At 55.1% G+C, this 15,630-nt stretch overlaps 1 protein-coding gene across 1 annotated transcript; it reads left to right on the forward strand.

The window, feature by feature from the left end:
- Positions 1-332: 332 nt before the first annotated feature.
- CRYBA4 (crystallin beta A4) lies at positions 333-7,320 on the forward strand (the record flags this gene model as incomplete). Its single annotated transcript, XM_079762962.1, has 6 exons — positions 333-425; positions 2,228-2,278; positions 3,130-3,176; positions 4,203-4,332; positions 5,477-5,619; positions 7,173-7,320. The coding sequence occupies 6 exons, from the start codon at positions 333-335 to the stop codon at positions 7,318-7,320; spliced, it is 612 nt and encodes a 203-aa protein (XP_079619088.1).
- Between the last annotated feature and the right edge of the window lie 8,310 nt (positions 7,321-15,630).

The following is a 15,630-nucleotide window of genomic DNA, read 5'->3' on the forward strand; positions in this document are numbered from 1 at the left end:
TGGGGGCCACCCACAGCTTTGGGCTCCAAGGCCAGGCTGTCTGGCACGGTTCCCTGTCTCCCGTGGCAATGGGGCTGCCTGCCAGAGGGTGGGCGAGAGGTGGGGGATGGTCCCCCATTGCCTGGGGGGGGGGGGCGCGCTCCATCCTGAGCACTTTCCTGACGTGGCTCCTGGAATCCGCATGGCGATGCCGGGGTCCCTGGGATCGGTCCTGTCTGCAGACGAGGAAACTGAGGCAGCTCGCCTCCCCCTCTCTCCGCCTCTTTGCTCGTCCGTACGATGGAATTGGGAAGCCGTATCTCTTTAACTCCGGGACCAAAGCTCTTAAAACGATGCACTTCTGGTTTTCCATGAGCAAGGACTTCACCACGATCCTGTTGATTATTCGCAGTGAGGATGACAACGAGGACGGAGGTGCAATTGCGGTTCTTGTGTATTTCGCGTTCCCCCTCACTATGCCCTTATCCCTGAGGCGAAACCAAGTTACGTCGTTGTGCCCATTTTACGCACGAGGAAACTGAGGCTCGGAGGGATTCAGGAACACGCTCAAGGTTTCCCAGCCAGCAAGAGTGGGATGCGGACCCGGCGGCCTGGCGGCGGAGGCTGCGTTCTCGGCCTTTTACCTTGAAGGCCACCCTCCATCCAAGTCACGCACTCGATGGGGCTGCTTTTAATGTAACCCTCCCGGGGGGACAGATGTCGCCAGCTTTGTAGGCCAGGGGCTGCGGTCAGACACCCACCAGGTCACCCCGCTGTTCCGAGGCAGGACTGGATTCACCCGGAGCGGGCTGGTCTCTGCCATGTTCTTCCCGGCGCTGACAGGCCCCTTTTAGGTCAAATCCGAGTGTGGGAAGACAGTGAGCAAAGCAAATTCTACAGCCTGCAAAGCATGTTCGCCCCCACCAGCTCCTTCCTCCTGTCCGCAGAGCCATCTGCACTTCTCTCTGGGCTTGGTGGACCCTGGCGGCCCCGGCCCAGCCCCCCTTTCCTGCCTGGCTCCCTTTGCTCCCCTCCAGGGTCCCTGAGCTCCAGCTCCATCGGGCTGCCAGCTCTTTCTCACACACGGTCCCCAGTTCCCACCTCCGCATGTTGGCTTAGACCAAGTATTTTCTTCCATCTCACTTTGTGCGCATCCTCCTCGCCCTTCCGCGTCTAGCTTCCATGCCACCTCCAACAGGAAGCCTACCCTGATTGCCCCTTCTGCAAGAGGAAGGGGGAAAGGCACGGGCATTTGTTTGAATGGGTATGCTGTGGCGGGCATGGGGCATAACGTCACACCACCCCGGTGATGTAGTTTATTCTTGTCCTGTTTTATAGGCAGAAACGGAGGAGGAATGACCTGCGACAGGTCATACCGCTTGCTAGGAAGGACCAGGTTTTTGGACTCCTTGTCCAGTGCTCATTCTCCTGCTCCCGTCAGGGGTCCTATGGCACCAATTAAGGCTGACCTTCCTCCTCTTTCTTGCCTTCTTGGTGGCTGACCCCCGAGGGAGGCCCCCGCCCCTCTCCCTCCCAGCCTGTGGTGCTGACGTCTCTCCACTGGGGCTGTAGGTTCTGTCCTTGCTGCTCACTTGCCGAGTCGGGCCTTCGTGTCCCCGAGGCCCTCTCCCCTCCCTGCCTATAAGAGCCCGACCTCGGCTGGTTCCAGGCCTGGCATGTTGTGTGGCTCCGTCTCGGTAAGTCCCAGGCCCAGAGAAGGAGTGGCATTCGAGCTCTGAGTGAGTATCCTGGGAGGAAGGGGAACCCAGGTCCCCAATCCTGGAGACATCACTGCGCCATCCTGCGTGTCTCTCTCCTCCTAACCCCGGCCAGGCCCCAGGCATCAAACCTGGTACCTGCTCCCCTCGCTGAAAACAAAATTATTCCTGGAGTCCCTGAAGCTGGGCACCTTGGCACTGGCCAGGGGGATGCGTTCACCCCCAGCCAGCCACAGAAATCTCCCCACGGCGAGCAGATAAAACTGCAAAGAACGGGGCTCAGAGGCGTTGGGACCCAGGGGCGGCGGGGGGCGGGGGGTCTTTGAGACGATGACGGGAAGGAAGCACAGGAGATGGGATTGGCCACAGATGGAAAGGGAAGGAGAGGGCCGGCTGGGCCGAAGCTGCCCTTTGCCCCACGCGCAGGCACACCTGGACCCCCCTGGACCCCCACCCGGCTCAATCTAAACGTCGTTGTCAAGGAGACAGCAGAGTCGGGGCTGAGGTTGTCATGTTCTTCTCTTGTGCAGGAGGAGGGCAACATGACCCTGCAGTGCACCAAGCCCGCGGGGCACTGGAAGGTAGGAAGAGGCATGGGGGTGTCTGGGAAGTGGGGGGGTCCAGGTCCAGGAGAAGCCCCACCCCCAGCTCCATTGAATCCCCACGTCACCCCGTGGAGGGGGGGGGGCGGTATTGTGAGGGCCCATGTCACAGCAAATGGAATCGATGCTCAAAGAGGAGAAGGGACTTGGTCAGGGTCACACACAGGGCCTTGAACTGAACTGGGGTCTTCCGGTCCCCGAATTTAACCACGGCACACTCCCTGGCAGAGATGGCAAACTGGTGATTGCACCGACTTCGGCATTACTTCTTTGACCTCCCCTGTTTTTTTTTTTAAAAAACGAACCTTTACATTTGTCATCTGCTTTTATAATTTTGGGGGGTCCATTGCGAAGTCCCCATTTAGTGATTGTCTTCAGAGATGGGAAAGTCGGCCTGCACTCCCACGTAGCAACAATAGGAGGCGCTGTGCAGCGGCCAAGCATTTACCCGGGGCCTTCGCCCGCCTTCCCTGCCTGGCGCCTGGAGAGGCATCTGAGTTTGCGATCCCCGCTTTCTCTGTCCCGCCCCATCGTGAGTCCTGGGGGGAGCCCCTAACCCAGTGATGGGCAGCCTTTTGAGCTTGGTGTGTCAAACTTCGCCAAAAAACTGAGCATAACTCGGGTAGTGTGTCACTTTGAGGAAAAAACTAACTCCAAGACTCTAGTCGCAAATGTTTCATCCTCAGGAGCAGCAAATGTTTCATCCTCGGCATGAGGCCGCGTGTCATCAGAAATGGCTACGCGTGTCAGTGCTGACACGCGTGTCATAGGTTCGCCATCACTGCCCTAACCCTTCACCCCTGCTGGCTCCACCTTTTCTCTCTCCGCAGATTGTGGTGAGGGACCAGGAGGGCTTCAGACCATGTGGTCCCTCAAAGTGCTGAGCGTGAGTGGGGTAGGGCCGGGCTCTGAGCCAGGGAGAGGGAGGCAGGAGGGGACCTAGCGAGGGGGGCTGGGACATTTAGAGGTAACCCCTCTTAGGCATAAATCTACAAGCAACAGTCCCTTGCCCCAAATAGAAGGTGACTATAAAAACATAGTAAAAAAAAAAAAATGCTATTCATCTTTAGCGGAACATTGTTGCTTGACTGCGGCTGGGAGCATGAGCTGTGTGTTTGTTTTTTCTAAAGAGAGATGGATGAGATGTACAGAGGCGTTCAGGACACCCCAATACCGCCATGATGAGACTGTTCAGGTCAGCACCGGCCAGCAGGACGTTCTGCAGTGACCCGAACGGTGTACATCGGCAGGCGGTTTGGGGACCACGGGCCACAGATGGCCGCGGAGGGCTTGGAATGAAGCGACTGTGACCCAAGACCTGACGTGCTGATTTGGTTGAATGTATGTTTCATTGGCCACATGTGGCTAACGGCTACCACGCTGGTCAGAAGTTTCTAGAAGGCTGGAAAGTAGACTGAAAGGAGGAGTCATTCCATGCGATGCCTGTGAGTGCCTGCGAAGGCCATGCTGAGTGGCATTTTTGCATCTCACACCAAGGGAAACACACACTTTCAGGAGGACATTCTGCCACGTGCAGGCGGGGGACTGGGGCTCAGATGGGAGCAGTGACCCGGGCGGGGATGTGGCCAGCAGGCCAACAGATTGGGCCGGCGAGAAGGCCACCAGCTCAGGTGGACTCCGGCGATGGGTCCCTTACATGCACAGCCAGGGCCAGGCCAGCTTGGTGCCCGCCTCCCGTGCCCCTTGTCCCACAGGCCGACGCCAAAACAACGGGCCATAAGCAAACGCCCTCCGCTCCCTCCTCCCGGGATCACGACTAAAAGTGTCTCCTGACTTTGCTTAATGCCTCCCGGGGTCAGAGTCCCCTCTGCAGGATAACCCCGGGTCTGGAACTCTGGGGGAGGGGGCTCTGAGCTCTTGCCCTCTCTCCCTCTGTCCGCAGGTGGGTGGGCTTTGAGGGCAGCAGTACGTGCTGGAGGGAGCGGGGCGAGTACCCGTGCTGGGGCGCCTGGAGTGGCAACACGGCCTACCCCGCCGAGAGGCTCACCTCCTTCAGGCCTGTGGCCTGTGCTGTGAGTCCTGCTCCCCCTCCTCCCAGGGGGGCCCCCCAGCTCCTCCAGGGGGGGCTTGGGAACCTTGGGAACCGGATGTCCCAGAGTTCAATGTCTCAGGTCCCTTTTTCGAACTGTGTGACATGGCAGTCCCTCCCCTCCCTGAGCCTCGGTTTTTTTTCATCTTGCAACGGGGCCTTAGGACTTCTGTTGTGGGAAGGAGGAATGGTGAGCATCTGGCCAGGAGCCGCCACAAACATTCCATCCGTGGCCGCTTTGTTTATGACCTGAGTCTTCTTTTTTTCTTTCTTTTTAAAATATATTTTATTGATTTTTCACAGAGAGGAAGGGAGAGGGATAGAGAGTTAGAAACATCGATGAGAGAGAAACATCGATCAGCTGCCTCCTGCACACCCCCTACTGGGGAGGTGCCTGCAACCAAGGTACATGCCCTTGACCGGAATCGAACCTGGGACCCTTGGGTCCGCAGGCCGACGCTTTATCCACTGAGCCAAACAGGTCAGGGCGACGTGAGTCTTCTTTTTAGGACTCAGGGAGGCTGGGACGAGCCGGGGGCCAGAGATGGCAGGGCCAGGTGGGGAGGACTGGCCCGATGTCCTCCTCCTGGTTTTCTGTTTTACCTGCTGGTGATGGGGTATGGGTGCAGGTGGGCATCATTGTCCCCATTTTCCAGATGGAAAAAAAAAGGAGGCTCTGAATGGGGTAATTTTTTTTTTCTTCAAAAGCAACTTTTATCGATTTAAAATCACACAAGCCACGCCTATTTATCATCTCAAATTCAGCAAAAACCCTGATGTGGCAGAATAAGAAAATAAAAATCATGCCGAAAACGGTTTGGCTCAGTGGATAGAGCGTCGGTCTGCGGACTGAAGGGTCCCAGGTTTGATTCCGGTCAAGGGCATGTGCATTGGTTGCGGGCACATCCCCGGTGGGGGGTGTGCAGGAGGCGGCTGGTCGATGTTTCTCTCTCATCGATGTTTCTAGCTTTCTATCCCTCTCCCTTCCTCTCTGTAAAAAATCAATAAAATATATTTAAAAAAATAAAAAATAAAAATCACTCATACCCCAGGGCTTGGGCGGCGGTGGGGGGAGGGGGCATCCAGCTGTGTCCCCGAGGGCCTGTCCCTGTGCCCTGTGCCCGCAGAACCACCGGGACTCGAGGCTGACCATCTTTGAGCAGGAGAACTTCCTGGGCAGGAAAGGAGACCCGAGTGAGGACTGTCCCTCCCTCCAGGCCCTGGGATGGGGTGGCAAAGAAGTGGGCTCCTTCTGCATCCAGTCAGGGGCGTAAGTGCATCCAAAGCTCTGTCTGGCAGGGAAAGTGAGGGTGTGGGGCGGGTTAGGGACACCTCCCGTGACAACCATGTGCTGGTGACTTTGGGGCTCTGATGCCAACATTCCAGAGGGGGACACCGAGGCCCAGGGAGGTGTCCGGCAGAATGTCTGGGACTGCAAGCAATGGACGTCCAGATCAAACTGATATTAAGACCAGAGGATATTTACTGGCCCTGGTCATTAGCTTCAGGCGCAGCTGGATCCAGGTGCTTCGGCAGGGACCTCTTTCTCCCCGTCTTGGTCTTGCTCTGCCCGCCTCAGTGTGGCTCTATTTTTGGGCAAGTTCTTTTCACATGAGGGCTGGACGGCAGCTTCATCCTTCCATTTCAGCCAGCGCCAGGGAAAGAGCGTCTCTTTCTCAGTGATCCCACCAAAGGTCCCAGGGAAGGCTCTTATTGGTCCGACTCCGGTCATGTGTTCAACTTTGAACCAATCACCATGCCCACAGTCCTAGGGCGCTCTGATTGGCTAGGCCTGGTCCCAGGCTCACTGCTGGTGTAAGCATTGCCCCACATTGGCTGAGAGGGGGGAGGAGGGACAGGGTCTGTCACCACCACAGCAGAGACGGTGTGGCCAGCCATTCCCAAGTCCGACAGCAGGTAGGTGACTGGATCCGGCTTCCAGCCCAGGACTGACGGACCCTTCCCACCCTTTTTTTTTAACGTAGGAAATGGCAGGGGAAGGCTGAGTGTGAGGCCCTCAGTGAGAGGGGGACGTTTGAGCCACCTTCTGAGGTGCCCTTTGGCTCCTGGTAGGCAGGGGTGAAGGTGGGAGGTAGATGAGATAGCGTTTTTTTGTTTTTTAAGTTTGTTCCCACATCATCTGAGAATTTTGTTGTTTCAGAGTAGGATGGCCCTCCTGGGGTTCTTGAGTTTACTTCCCTCTTACAGGACAACGAGACAACAATTTTTGTCCAGTCCTGGACAGCATAGGGGTCAATACATTGAAAGAACAAGAGCCCTTTTCTTGGAAGTGCTCTGGATAAGAAAGGATGGGAAAGAATAAGACTCCTCCATCCATTCATTCATTCGTTCGTTCGTTCATTCATCCATCAAGCATTTATCCAGCCCCTCCTCTGTGCCAGGCACTGTATTAGGCACTGGAGATAACAATGAACCAGGCACACACAGCCCTATACGCAGGAGCTTACTGTATGTTGAGGAGGGGGACATTTTCCACATAATCTGTTCATCACCTAATTACATGAGTGCTCAAAGGTACAACAAGGGGCCGTGGCCTAATTTGGGGAGCAGCTCAGACCGCCCCGACGACGTGAGGACTGCGCTGAGACCTGAAGGATAAATACAACTTGACCGCCAAGGAATGGCTGGAACGGTGTTCCTGGAAGAGGGAACAGCATGACGAGGGGCACCGTGGGGGGAAGAGCGGGCACATTCTGGGCCCTGAAGGGACGATGGCCGGGATGTGCCTGCAGCCTGGATCTCTGCTCTTTGTCCCAACCCTGGGGCCTCTCCAGGGAACCGTCTGCCTTCCCCCTTCCTCAGCTGGGTGTGCTCCCAGTTCCCTGGCCCCCGAGGTTTTCAGTGCGTGCTGGAGAGTGACCGCCACTCAGGCGACTACAGGCACTTCCGAGCGTGGGGCACGCAGGCCCAGACCTTCCAGGTGCAGAGCGTCCGCAGGATCCAGCAGTGAGCAGGGCGGGACCCCGTGCTTGTCCGGACCAGCGGAGCCCTGGAACCTGTCACCTCCTCTTTTCTCTGCTCCCACCCCCTGCCATCCCGCGGGAACCCAGCCCCCACGTGAGCCAGTCCATGCACGCATCGTCAGCACGAAAAACTAAAAGCAATAAAAAAGCAATAGAAAAGGCCCAGTGTTAGCTCCTGCTCTTCCATCTTATGAATCCTTTGAAAGCCCCGATTTTCAGCTTTGTGAATTTCCTCTCTCATTTGTCTGCGCTTTAGTTCACTGAGTTTTGCTCTTCAGTATCATTTTCCCTTCTATTGACTCCGGGTTTACTTTACTTTTTGTTTTTACTAGATATACATAAAAACTTATTGATTGATTTTTAGAGTGAGAAGAAGAAGAAGAAGAAGAAGAAGAAGAAGAAGAAGAAGAAGAAGAAGAGAGAAACATCGATGTGAGAGAGAAATATTGACCAGCTGCCTCCTGCATGCCCCCTACTGGGGATCAAGCCATAACACCTGGGCGTGTGCCCTTGACTAGGAATATAGTTGGCAACCTTTCAGTGCAGGGGCTGATGCTCAACCAACTGAGCCACACCGGCCAGGACTATCGATTACCTCTAACAGTCATAAGCCATCTGGCTCTTTTTCCAAACTACCTTCCGCTACCACACTGAGTCTTGTAGAGACAGGAAGGGTGGGGTTCTGAACAGCCTGCCCCCGCTAGCAAAGATAACCTTATCTGGCTCAGGAAAGGGAGGGATGTGTTCAGGAACACGTGCACTTTATCGTTAACTCCTCACTGCATCATCCCATTCATTCAAATGATCCTATCTGCCCAGGAGCTACGGAGCACCAAGCCCTGGGAAATGGTGAGCAAGGCACACAAAGTCCTCTCCCTCACCCAGTCGGATGGGGAAGGCAGATGTCTCTATAGTGGATGGCAACACAGCGCTGTGGTGGAGGGAGTGTGGGGGCTGTAGGGCTGCGAGAGGTAAGAGTGGGCCTGGGAGCCCGGCCAGTGTGGCCCAGTGGTTGAGCGTTGACCCACGAACCAGGAGGTCACGGTTCCATTCCCAGTCAGGGCACATGCCCGGGTGGTAGGCTCGATCCCCACTAGGGGGCGTGCAGGAGGCAGCCTATTGATGATTCTCTCATCATTGATGTTTCTGTCTCTCTCTCTTCCTCTCCCCTCCTCTCTCTGAAATCAATAAATAAATTAAAAAAAAAAAAGAATGGGAAAAGCAGGGAGGCCAATTCTCCTTGGTGTTTGTCTCACTGTGGGTTGTATAAGGTGTTGGAAGAGCATTAAAGAGATAATGGGGAAAATGGGATTTAGAAACAGTAAGTTGCTAGGTTCATGCTCTCCTTGTAAAGAATTGAGAAAGTAGCCCCTCACACTTTAGTGTGAATAAAGGGGGAGCATCTCACCTATCAGAGGAAAGCCTTGGATTCCTGGGGACAAAGCAGGCAATATTTTCTGAATGAATGAATGAATGAATGAACGAACGAATGAACAAATGAATGAGGGAGCCTCCTTGAAATTTGCTGGCGGCCTTATGAAGGGCCAGCCGCAGTCAGAGCGAAGAGTGAGGCTGGCAGCCATAAAAAAAAAAATGGGACCCCAGATGTGTGCTGATGGCTGGAGTGACAGGCAGTAAAAAGATGATTTGTCAGGGGCGATTTCGGGAGGGGAGGAAAGAGAGCGTGAAATTATTTTTTATATCTTGCCAGGAGACCAATTTTCCTGGGTTATAAAGGAAAGGGAACTTGAATTATTGATGGGATTTGTCCAGAAGTAAGTGGTAAGCACGGAACACCCATCATCCAGAACACGGCCCTCCGCCCACAGGACCGATCGCAGGGGCCGGGCTGTGCATCCCAAACCGGCGTCCCCTGGGCCCAGAGTGGGGAAGGCACTGGCTCAAGGCCACACAGCAAACAGGATCCATGCGGCTGCCGCCTCCGGCCTCGTCGCCCAGCTCCCCACTCACGCGTGGCTCGGAAGGCGACGGCGATTTGGGGTGGCACCCACCTGGGTCTGAATCCAGGATCCATCCCGAGCTTTCCGGAGAGGACGACCTTCGGGGGCCGCTTTGCCTCAGTTTCCTCATTTCTTCAAGGAAGGGCCGTTGTGAGGGCCAAGGACCCTCCAAGGTGCTGTGAAAAATAAGAGGCGACGTCATGTGAGGCTTCTCTGTCTTTTCCTCCACTCTCTCCCTCTCTGGCCCGCTCCACCCGTCTGCCCAGCTCTCTAGCTCTCTCTCTCTCTAGCTCTCGGCCATATGCTCCTCTCACCACGGCCTCACTGGGCACTCCCCCAGGAGCAAAGAAGCTGTGACAATGATGGTGGTGGACACGGTCGAATAAAAGGGGGTGAGAAGTTGAAGATCTCACAACACCTTGGGTGTGTTTATGAGAGGGAGGGAGGGAGGGAGGGAAGGAATAAGGGCGGGGTGGGTGGGGGAAGAGAGAGAGAGAATGGCTTTTCCTGCGCCCCTTGGAGAAGTGGCTGAATGGAAGAGCTATTATTACTCACAAGGACCAAAGCGCTGGTGATTACTGTAATGACAGCTCATCGCCACAGCCCTTTGTAGAAAAGAGAAAGAAACAGCTTCCACTGAGTGTCTGCTTTGCGCTGGGCCCAGGGCCAGGCGCTCTCACATCCATTACGCCTGAGCCTCCCGGCCTCCCTGCTGCCTAACAGCAGAACGAGCTAGGGAGGCCCTCACCTGCCCCCCCCCCCGCCCCAACCCCCCGGGAGAGAGGGGGTGAGTCTTGCACAAACCTGAGCTGTGGGTGGTGTGGTGAATCCCCACCCATCCCTACTTCCTGGGCCTCTGTTTACAGTTGCCATCATTACAAGATTAATGGAGGGGAAGTATCTCCCAGGTGCTCTTGAATCTGCTCCTGGAGCAAACCCGTCAGGGAGGCAGGCCTGGGGCTGACACCGGTTCCCCCCCGGGGCGAGCAGTCTGTCTTTTTTTTAGCGTCTGGGGATCTTCAGCAGCTTCTGGGAGGGGCCCCAGTTTTTAGTTTAAAGAGTCACCCCGCCCCTCTCCTTGAATCAAGGCATCCAAAAGGGGTTGAAGGGCCCTGATTCCTTCCGGAGGCAAAGACAGGAGCCAAGTCTGGCCAATAAGAGTCACCTGGGTTGGGCACATGACCCAATTTAAGCCAATGAGAGTCAGCTCTGGAATTTTGGTTGGAACCACCTGGAAAGAGGCGCTCTCCTCGTGCTGGGCTTGCGAAGTGAAAGATGAGGGTGCACGCTTGGGACTTGGGAACAAAACCAATGAGGGGAAAGCAGGGGCCTGCAACAGAGAAGGAGTCTAACCTTCCTAACACGTGGACACCCACGTGCTTTTTTTATCACACGGGGCAAATGCATCCTCTCCCCGATTTTTTTTTTTTTTTTTTTGGCTTTAAGACATTTGAAGATGGGCTGCTGTTATGTTATATTTTAAAGTGTCCTCCTACTCCCCTAAACCCACCGAAGAAACAAAGAGCTTACCAGTTCCCCACCTGCCCCCACGAGGGGTCCTGGTGGCCTTTCCTTCCAGGAGGGTGGGCCTCTCCCCCCTCCCCGCCCCCCCCCACCGCCCACCCCATCGATCAGAAGCTCTTGATCCTTTACCCTTTGACGGCTCTTGGTGTTCGTGGCCGAGATCATTCTCCACCCCTGTCTCAGTTTCCTCTGGCTCCAACAGGCATATTCACCCCCTTGCTCAGATGAGAAGACTGAGGCCGAGAATGGCAAGTTGATCTGCTCACGTTGGCACAGAGAACCCGGGGGCTGCCGAATCTCTCTCCAGGGTTCTTCCCTCTTGACCCTGCGGAGCATGAGACGGATTGCTTTGTTGAGGTTCAGTCGAAATCCTGGCACCAGCTCCCGCAGGTTTCTCAGGCCCACCCTGGCCCCGCCCACCATCAGGCCTCGCAGGTGCATGGGTTGTCTCCCATTCTGAGAAGCCGCCTCCTGAGACTTGTGCTGCACTGCCATCTGGTGGTGACACAAAAATACACCCTGCTGTCGGAAAATGATTACATTCTGCGAACCCCGGAAAAGGGGAGGATGAAGATGGGATTCCCCCTAGCTGGTGTGGCTCAGTGGTTAGAGCGTCAGCCTACAGACTGAAGGGTCCAGGGTTTGATTTCTGGTGAAGGGCACATGCCTGGTTGCGGGCTCGATCCCCAGTAGGGGGCGTGCAGGAAGCAGCCGATCAATGATTCTCTCTCATCATTGATGTTTCTACCTCTCTTCCTCTCCCTTCCTCTCTGAAATCAATAAAAATATGTTTTTTAAAAAAAAAAAGAAAGAAAGAAAGGATCAATGGTCCGGTTTCTGGGAAATTAGAGATATGAGATTTGATGAGAGGGCCTGAGATTCCTTCTGTGTTCTGAATTCTTGCCACAACGGTGTCTCTGTACATCTAGTTTCTTGGCAACTTAGGAAATTAACTGTTTTCATTGGCTGCCAGGATGCTCAGAGCCAATGTCCACAGGATTATTAGCAGCTGGATAGAACCATGTGGCAGGCATTTGGAACGCCATTCCTGACTCCATATTCCTTCCTCTGGCCCGAACTTTCTGTCTTATCTGATATTTAGATGCCGAGGACATCTTCATAAACCACATTAAATCCCCTCTTTTTGGAAAAAGAAAACAAACAAAAAAAAAAAGAAGAAAATCCCCTCTTTTGTGGGAACAGGAAGGACAAATCAGGATTATACCTTCAGAAAGACCTTGCCAACGTTCTGCAAGCCTCAGTTTCCTGTCCTGTAAAACGGGCACATGACTTGCAGGGTTTTGTGTGTGGGTTTCAGGAGATGCTCAGTGAATGTAAGTTTCCACCCTATTTCCCATCTCTCCATCCCCCAGGGCTCTTGGCTGCTTGCCCCGGACAGGCGGTAAGGCAAAGGGCATCCAAAGAACAGATCACTCTATCCTCTGCAGGCCCACTGGCTTCCCCTGCTGGAGCCTGGTGCCCTGAGCCCAGCCCCTGCCTGCCTCCCGGAGGCCTGTTGGCCTTCACAACCCTCCGCCTCCCGACTGCAGGCGCCACAGAGTCCCAGCTGATTTGCAGGGAGCCTAGACGCATCTCATAAATAAAGCATGTGCTGTTCTGCCGGGTGGCTGGGGTGGCTGCGGCGTGGCCATGGCCGTGCGGGGGAGGGACGGCTGCATTCAATGGAGCCGCGGGAGGCAGGGAGGACTGCACAGGGGCTCAGGCAGGGGATGATGTAATGGGGCCAGGGTGGGGTGGGGGCTGGGGCTCCATGAGGCCAGGGCCTGGATACAGGCTGTTGGGGCTGAATCTCGATTCAGACACCTTCTAGCTGTATCCCTTTAGCCTCAGTTTCCTCGTCTGTCAAATGGGGATGATATCAATACTTGGCACCATGGGGCTGGCATAGCTACCAGGTGTACCGGTTAATAATGCGGATTTTTTTTCACTAGATGGAGTTACACATATGTTGATATAGATGTGATTTGATGTGTATGCTCTTTTGTTGTATTGCTCCTTGTTCCGATCGATGGCACACGCACTTTCTGAGCAGCACTTCAAAACGTACGAGGAAGTGGAAAACGGGGTCTCTGAATGGTCTGCCTCAAAACAAGAAAAGTCCTATTGGGACGGTATCCACAAATTACCTGAAAGATGGGGGAAATGTGTGGCTAGCGATGGACATTACTTTGAATAAAGCACTTTTGGTGTTTTTCTTGAAATTATCGTGTTTTCTTTGATTACAAATCTGCATTTTTAACTGGTTAAAAGCGAATCCGCATTTCTAACCGGTATCTGCATTTTTAACCGGTTATAAGTAGCTGTTAACCGGTTAAAAATGGGGGTACTGGTTAAAAATGGGCACATTGGAACAGGGCTGTGGGCAGGGGAGGGAGAGGTCAGATCTGCCTTTGGAGCATCTTCTGGCCTGGGTGGGGACCAGATTGGAAGGCCTGGAGTGGAAGCAGAGGTCCCAGTAGGGGGTGATGTAGACAGAAGCTTCGGTGGCAATTGGTGGGGTAAGGATGGTGTGGGGACATGTTCAAGAGAGCACATTCATGGGCTGGGGTGAGGGAGAGAGAGGGGAGGATGACCCATCGGGGGTGTGTGCATCTTTGTAGTGTCTGCTGCAGGCTTCTGTTCCCACCCCAAGTCCTTCATCCCCTCCCCTCCCCCGCCCCCTCGCTCTGCCAGATCCGAAATCTGAATTCTCAGGAGAGATGAGGGGGGAGACGGCCCTGCTGGCGGCTGCAGCCTGTGATTCCTGCCTTTCTCGGGGCAGCAGCAGGGAGAGGCTGGGCGGCTGCACCTGCCGGGCCGGCTGGAGGCCGGGCAGCAGGTGCAGGGCGTCTGGAGGGGGCTGCTGCGTGCAGACGGACAGATGGATAACGGGACGGGGTGGATGAGAGCGACACACGCTCTGCCCGCTCCTCTGTTGTCTGGACACAAAAGCCGAGACAAAGCAGCGGCGGGGACGCAGGCGGCGGCCACGGAGCACACACATGCCGGAGACAAAGGACGGGGCCGAGGCAGGCACCACAGAGTGCGGGGTGTGGCTGGCAGGCTCCCGTGACCTCCAGCGAGGCCTGCTTGTCTCTCAGCCATGATCTGGGCACCGTGAATGGAGAGGTTGGGGGGCACCGGTGGGCCCCAAACCTCGCCAGTCCCACTGGACTTTTGCTTAAAGGAAAACAGATCATGGACTCCACAAAGTTGAGGGTATTGCTTTCAGATCCTGGGGATGGAGACCAAGTTTTTTTGTTTTTTAAATAAAGAATTCTTTATTCCAACGTATTTATTTATTTATTTGAAATATTTTTAATTGATTTCAGAGAGGAAGGGAGAAACACCAATGATGAGAGAGAATCATTGATTGCTGCCTCCTGCATGCCCCACACTGGGGACAGGGCCCGCAACCTGGGCATTCGCCCTTGACCAGAATGGAACCTGGAACCCTTCAGTCCGCAGGCTGACGCTCTATCCACGGAGCCAAACCGTCTAGGGCTGGAGACCAGGTTTGATGATAAAGAAAGTGACCGTACCTGGGTTGCAGGTTCGATCCCTGGCCCCTGGTCTGGGCCCGTGGGGGAGGCAACCGATCAAGGTGTCTCTCTCACATGGATGTTCCTCTCTCTCTCTCTCTCTCTCTCTCTCTCTCTCTCTTTTTCTCTCTCTCCCTCTTCCCTTCCTTCCACTCTCTCTAAAGAAATCAATGGGAAAATATCCTTGGAGTAGGTGTGTAAGTACCCTGGCATCCTTGACCTCACAACTCAGGTGTGTCCCACATAGGACCGAAGCAGGACAGCCCTGGTTACCCACCCGACGTGCTCATTGCTGTGGCCTGAACTGTGTCCCTCTGAAATTCACATGTCGAAGCCCACACTCCCCACCGTGCCTGGACTTGGCGATAGGGGTCGTTAAGATGCAATGGGGTCCTAGGGTGGGCCCGTACCCAATAGAATTAGGGCCCTGACAAGAAGGGGAAGAGACCCCAGGGGTGTGCACATAGAGGGGCCACGTGAGGACAGTGAGAAGGTGGCCGTCTGCAAAACCAGGAGAGAGGCCTCAGAAGAAACCAGCCCTACTGGCACCTTGACCTTGGACTTCCAGCCGCCAGAACTGTGAGAATATAAGTTCCTGTGAGGCCACCCAGGCTGACCAATACACTCATGAATGCACCTGCTCTGGTTTCTTCTCTTCCCCGTCTCGCTGCTGTCCTCCATCACCAATGCCTCCTGGGGTCATGCCCCAGATAAACAACGTGCACTTGGATCCCTGTCTCGGGCTCTGCATCTGGGAGGCTCGGGGCTAGTATTCCTGCCCCTGCCTTACCCAGCGGGACTGCTGGCCTTCACACATGAAGGCAGCCTCTCTGGGGGCAGGGCAGAGGTCAGACTCTGGAGAACACTAGACTCTGCTCATCCATGGCCATGATCTTGAACCAGTGGTGTCCCCCCTGGACTGAGGGCGATGGGACAGACACCAGAGTGACCCCCGCAAGGCGGCAGGGTCGTTGCCCAGAGCTGTGCACCCCTCCCAGGGGAAGGGAGGGGGAGTGTGAATGCAGACAGGTGTTTAGACCTCCCGAGCGAGCACAGCTTCAACCCCCTCCCAAACCTTGGGCTACTGGGTGGTGTCATGAAACAAAGACTCGTTTGCTTGCGGATCCCTGAAGCTGTGGTGTCTCCCGGGAACAGGTGAAGTCACCACCCGGTCCAGCTGGAAAGAGGCAAACTTCATTCTGAAGTGGACCTTCAGGCGGATGGGGCCTCCTCCCGGTGCCATGACAACCAACACTCTGCCCGGGGTTGT

Source organism: Cnephaeus nilssonii (assembly GCF_951640355.1).
Source record: "Cnephaeus nilssonii genome assembly, chromosome: 22".
Lineage (NCBI taxonomy): Eukaryota > Metazoa > Chordata > Mammalia > Chiroptera > Vespertilionidae > Cnephaeus > Cnephaeus nilssonii.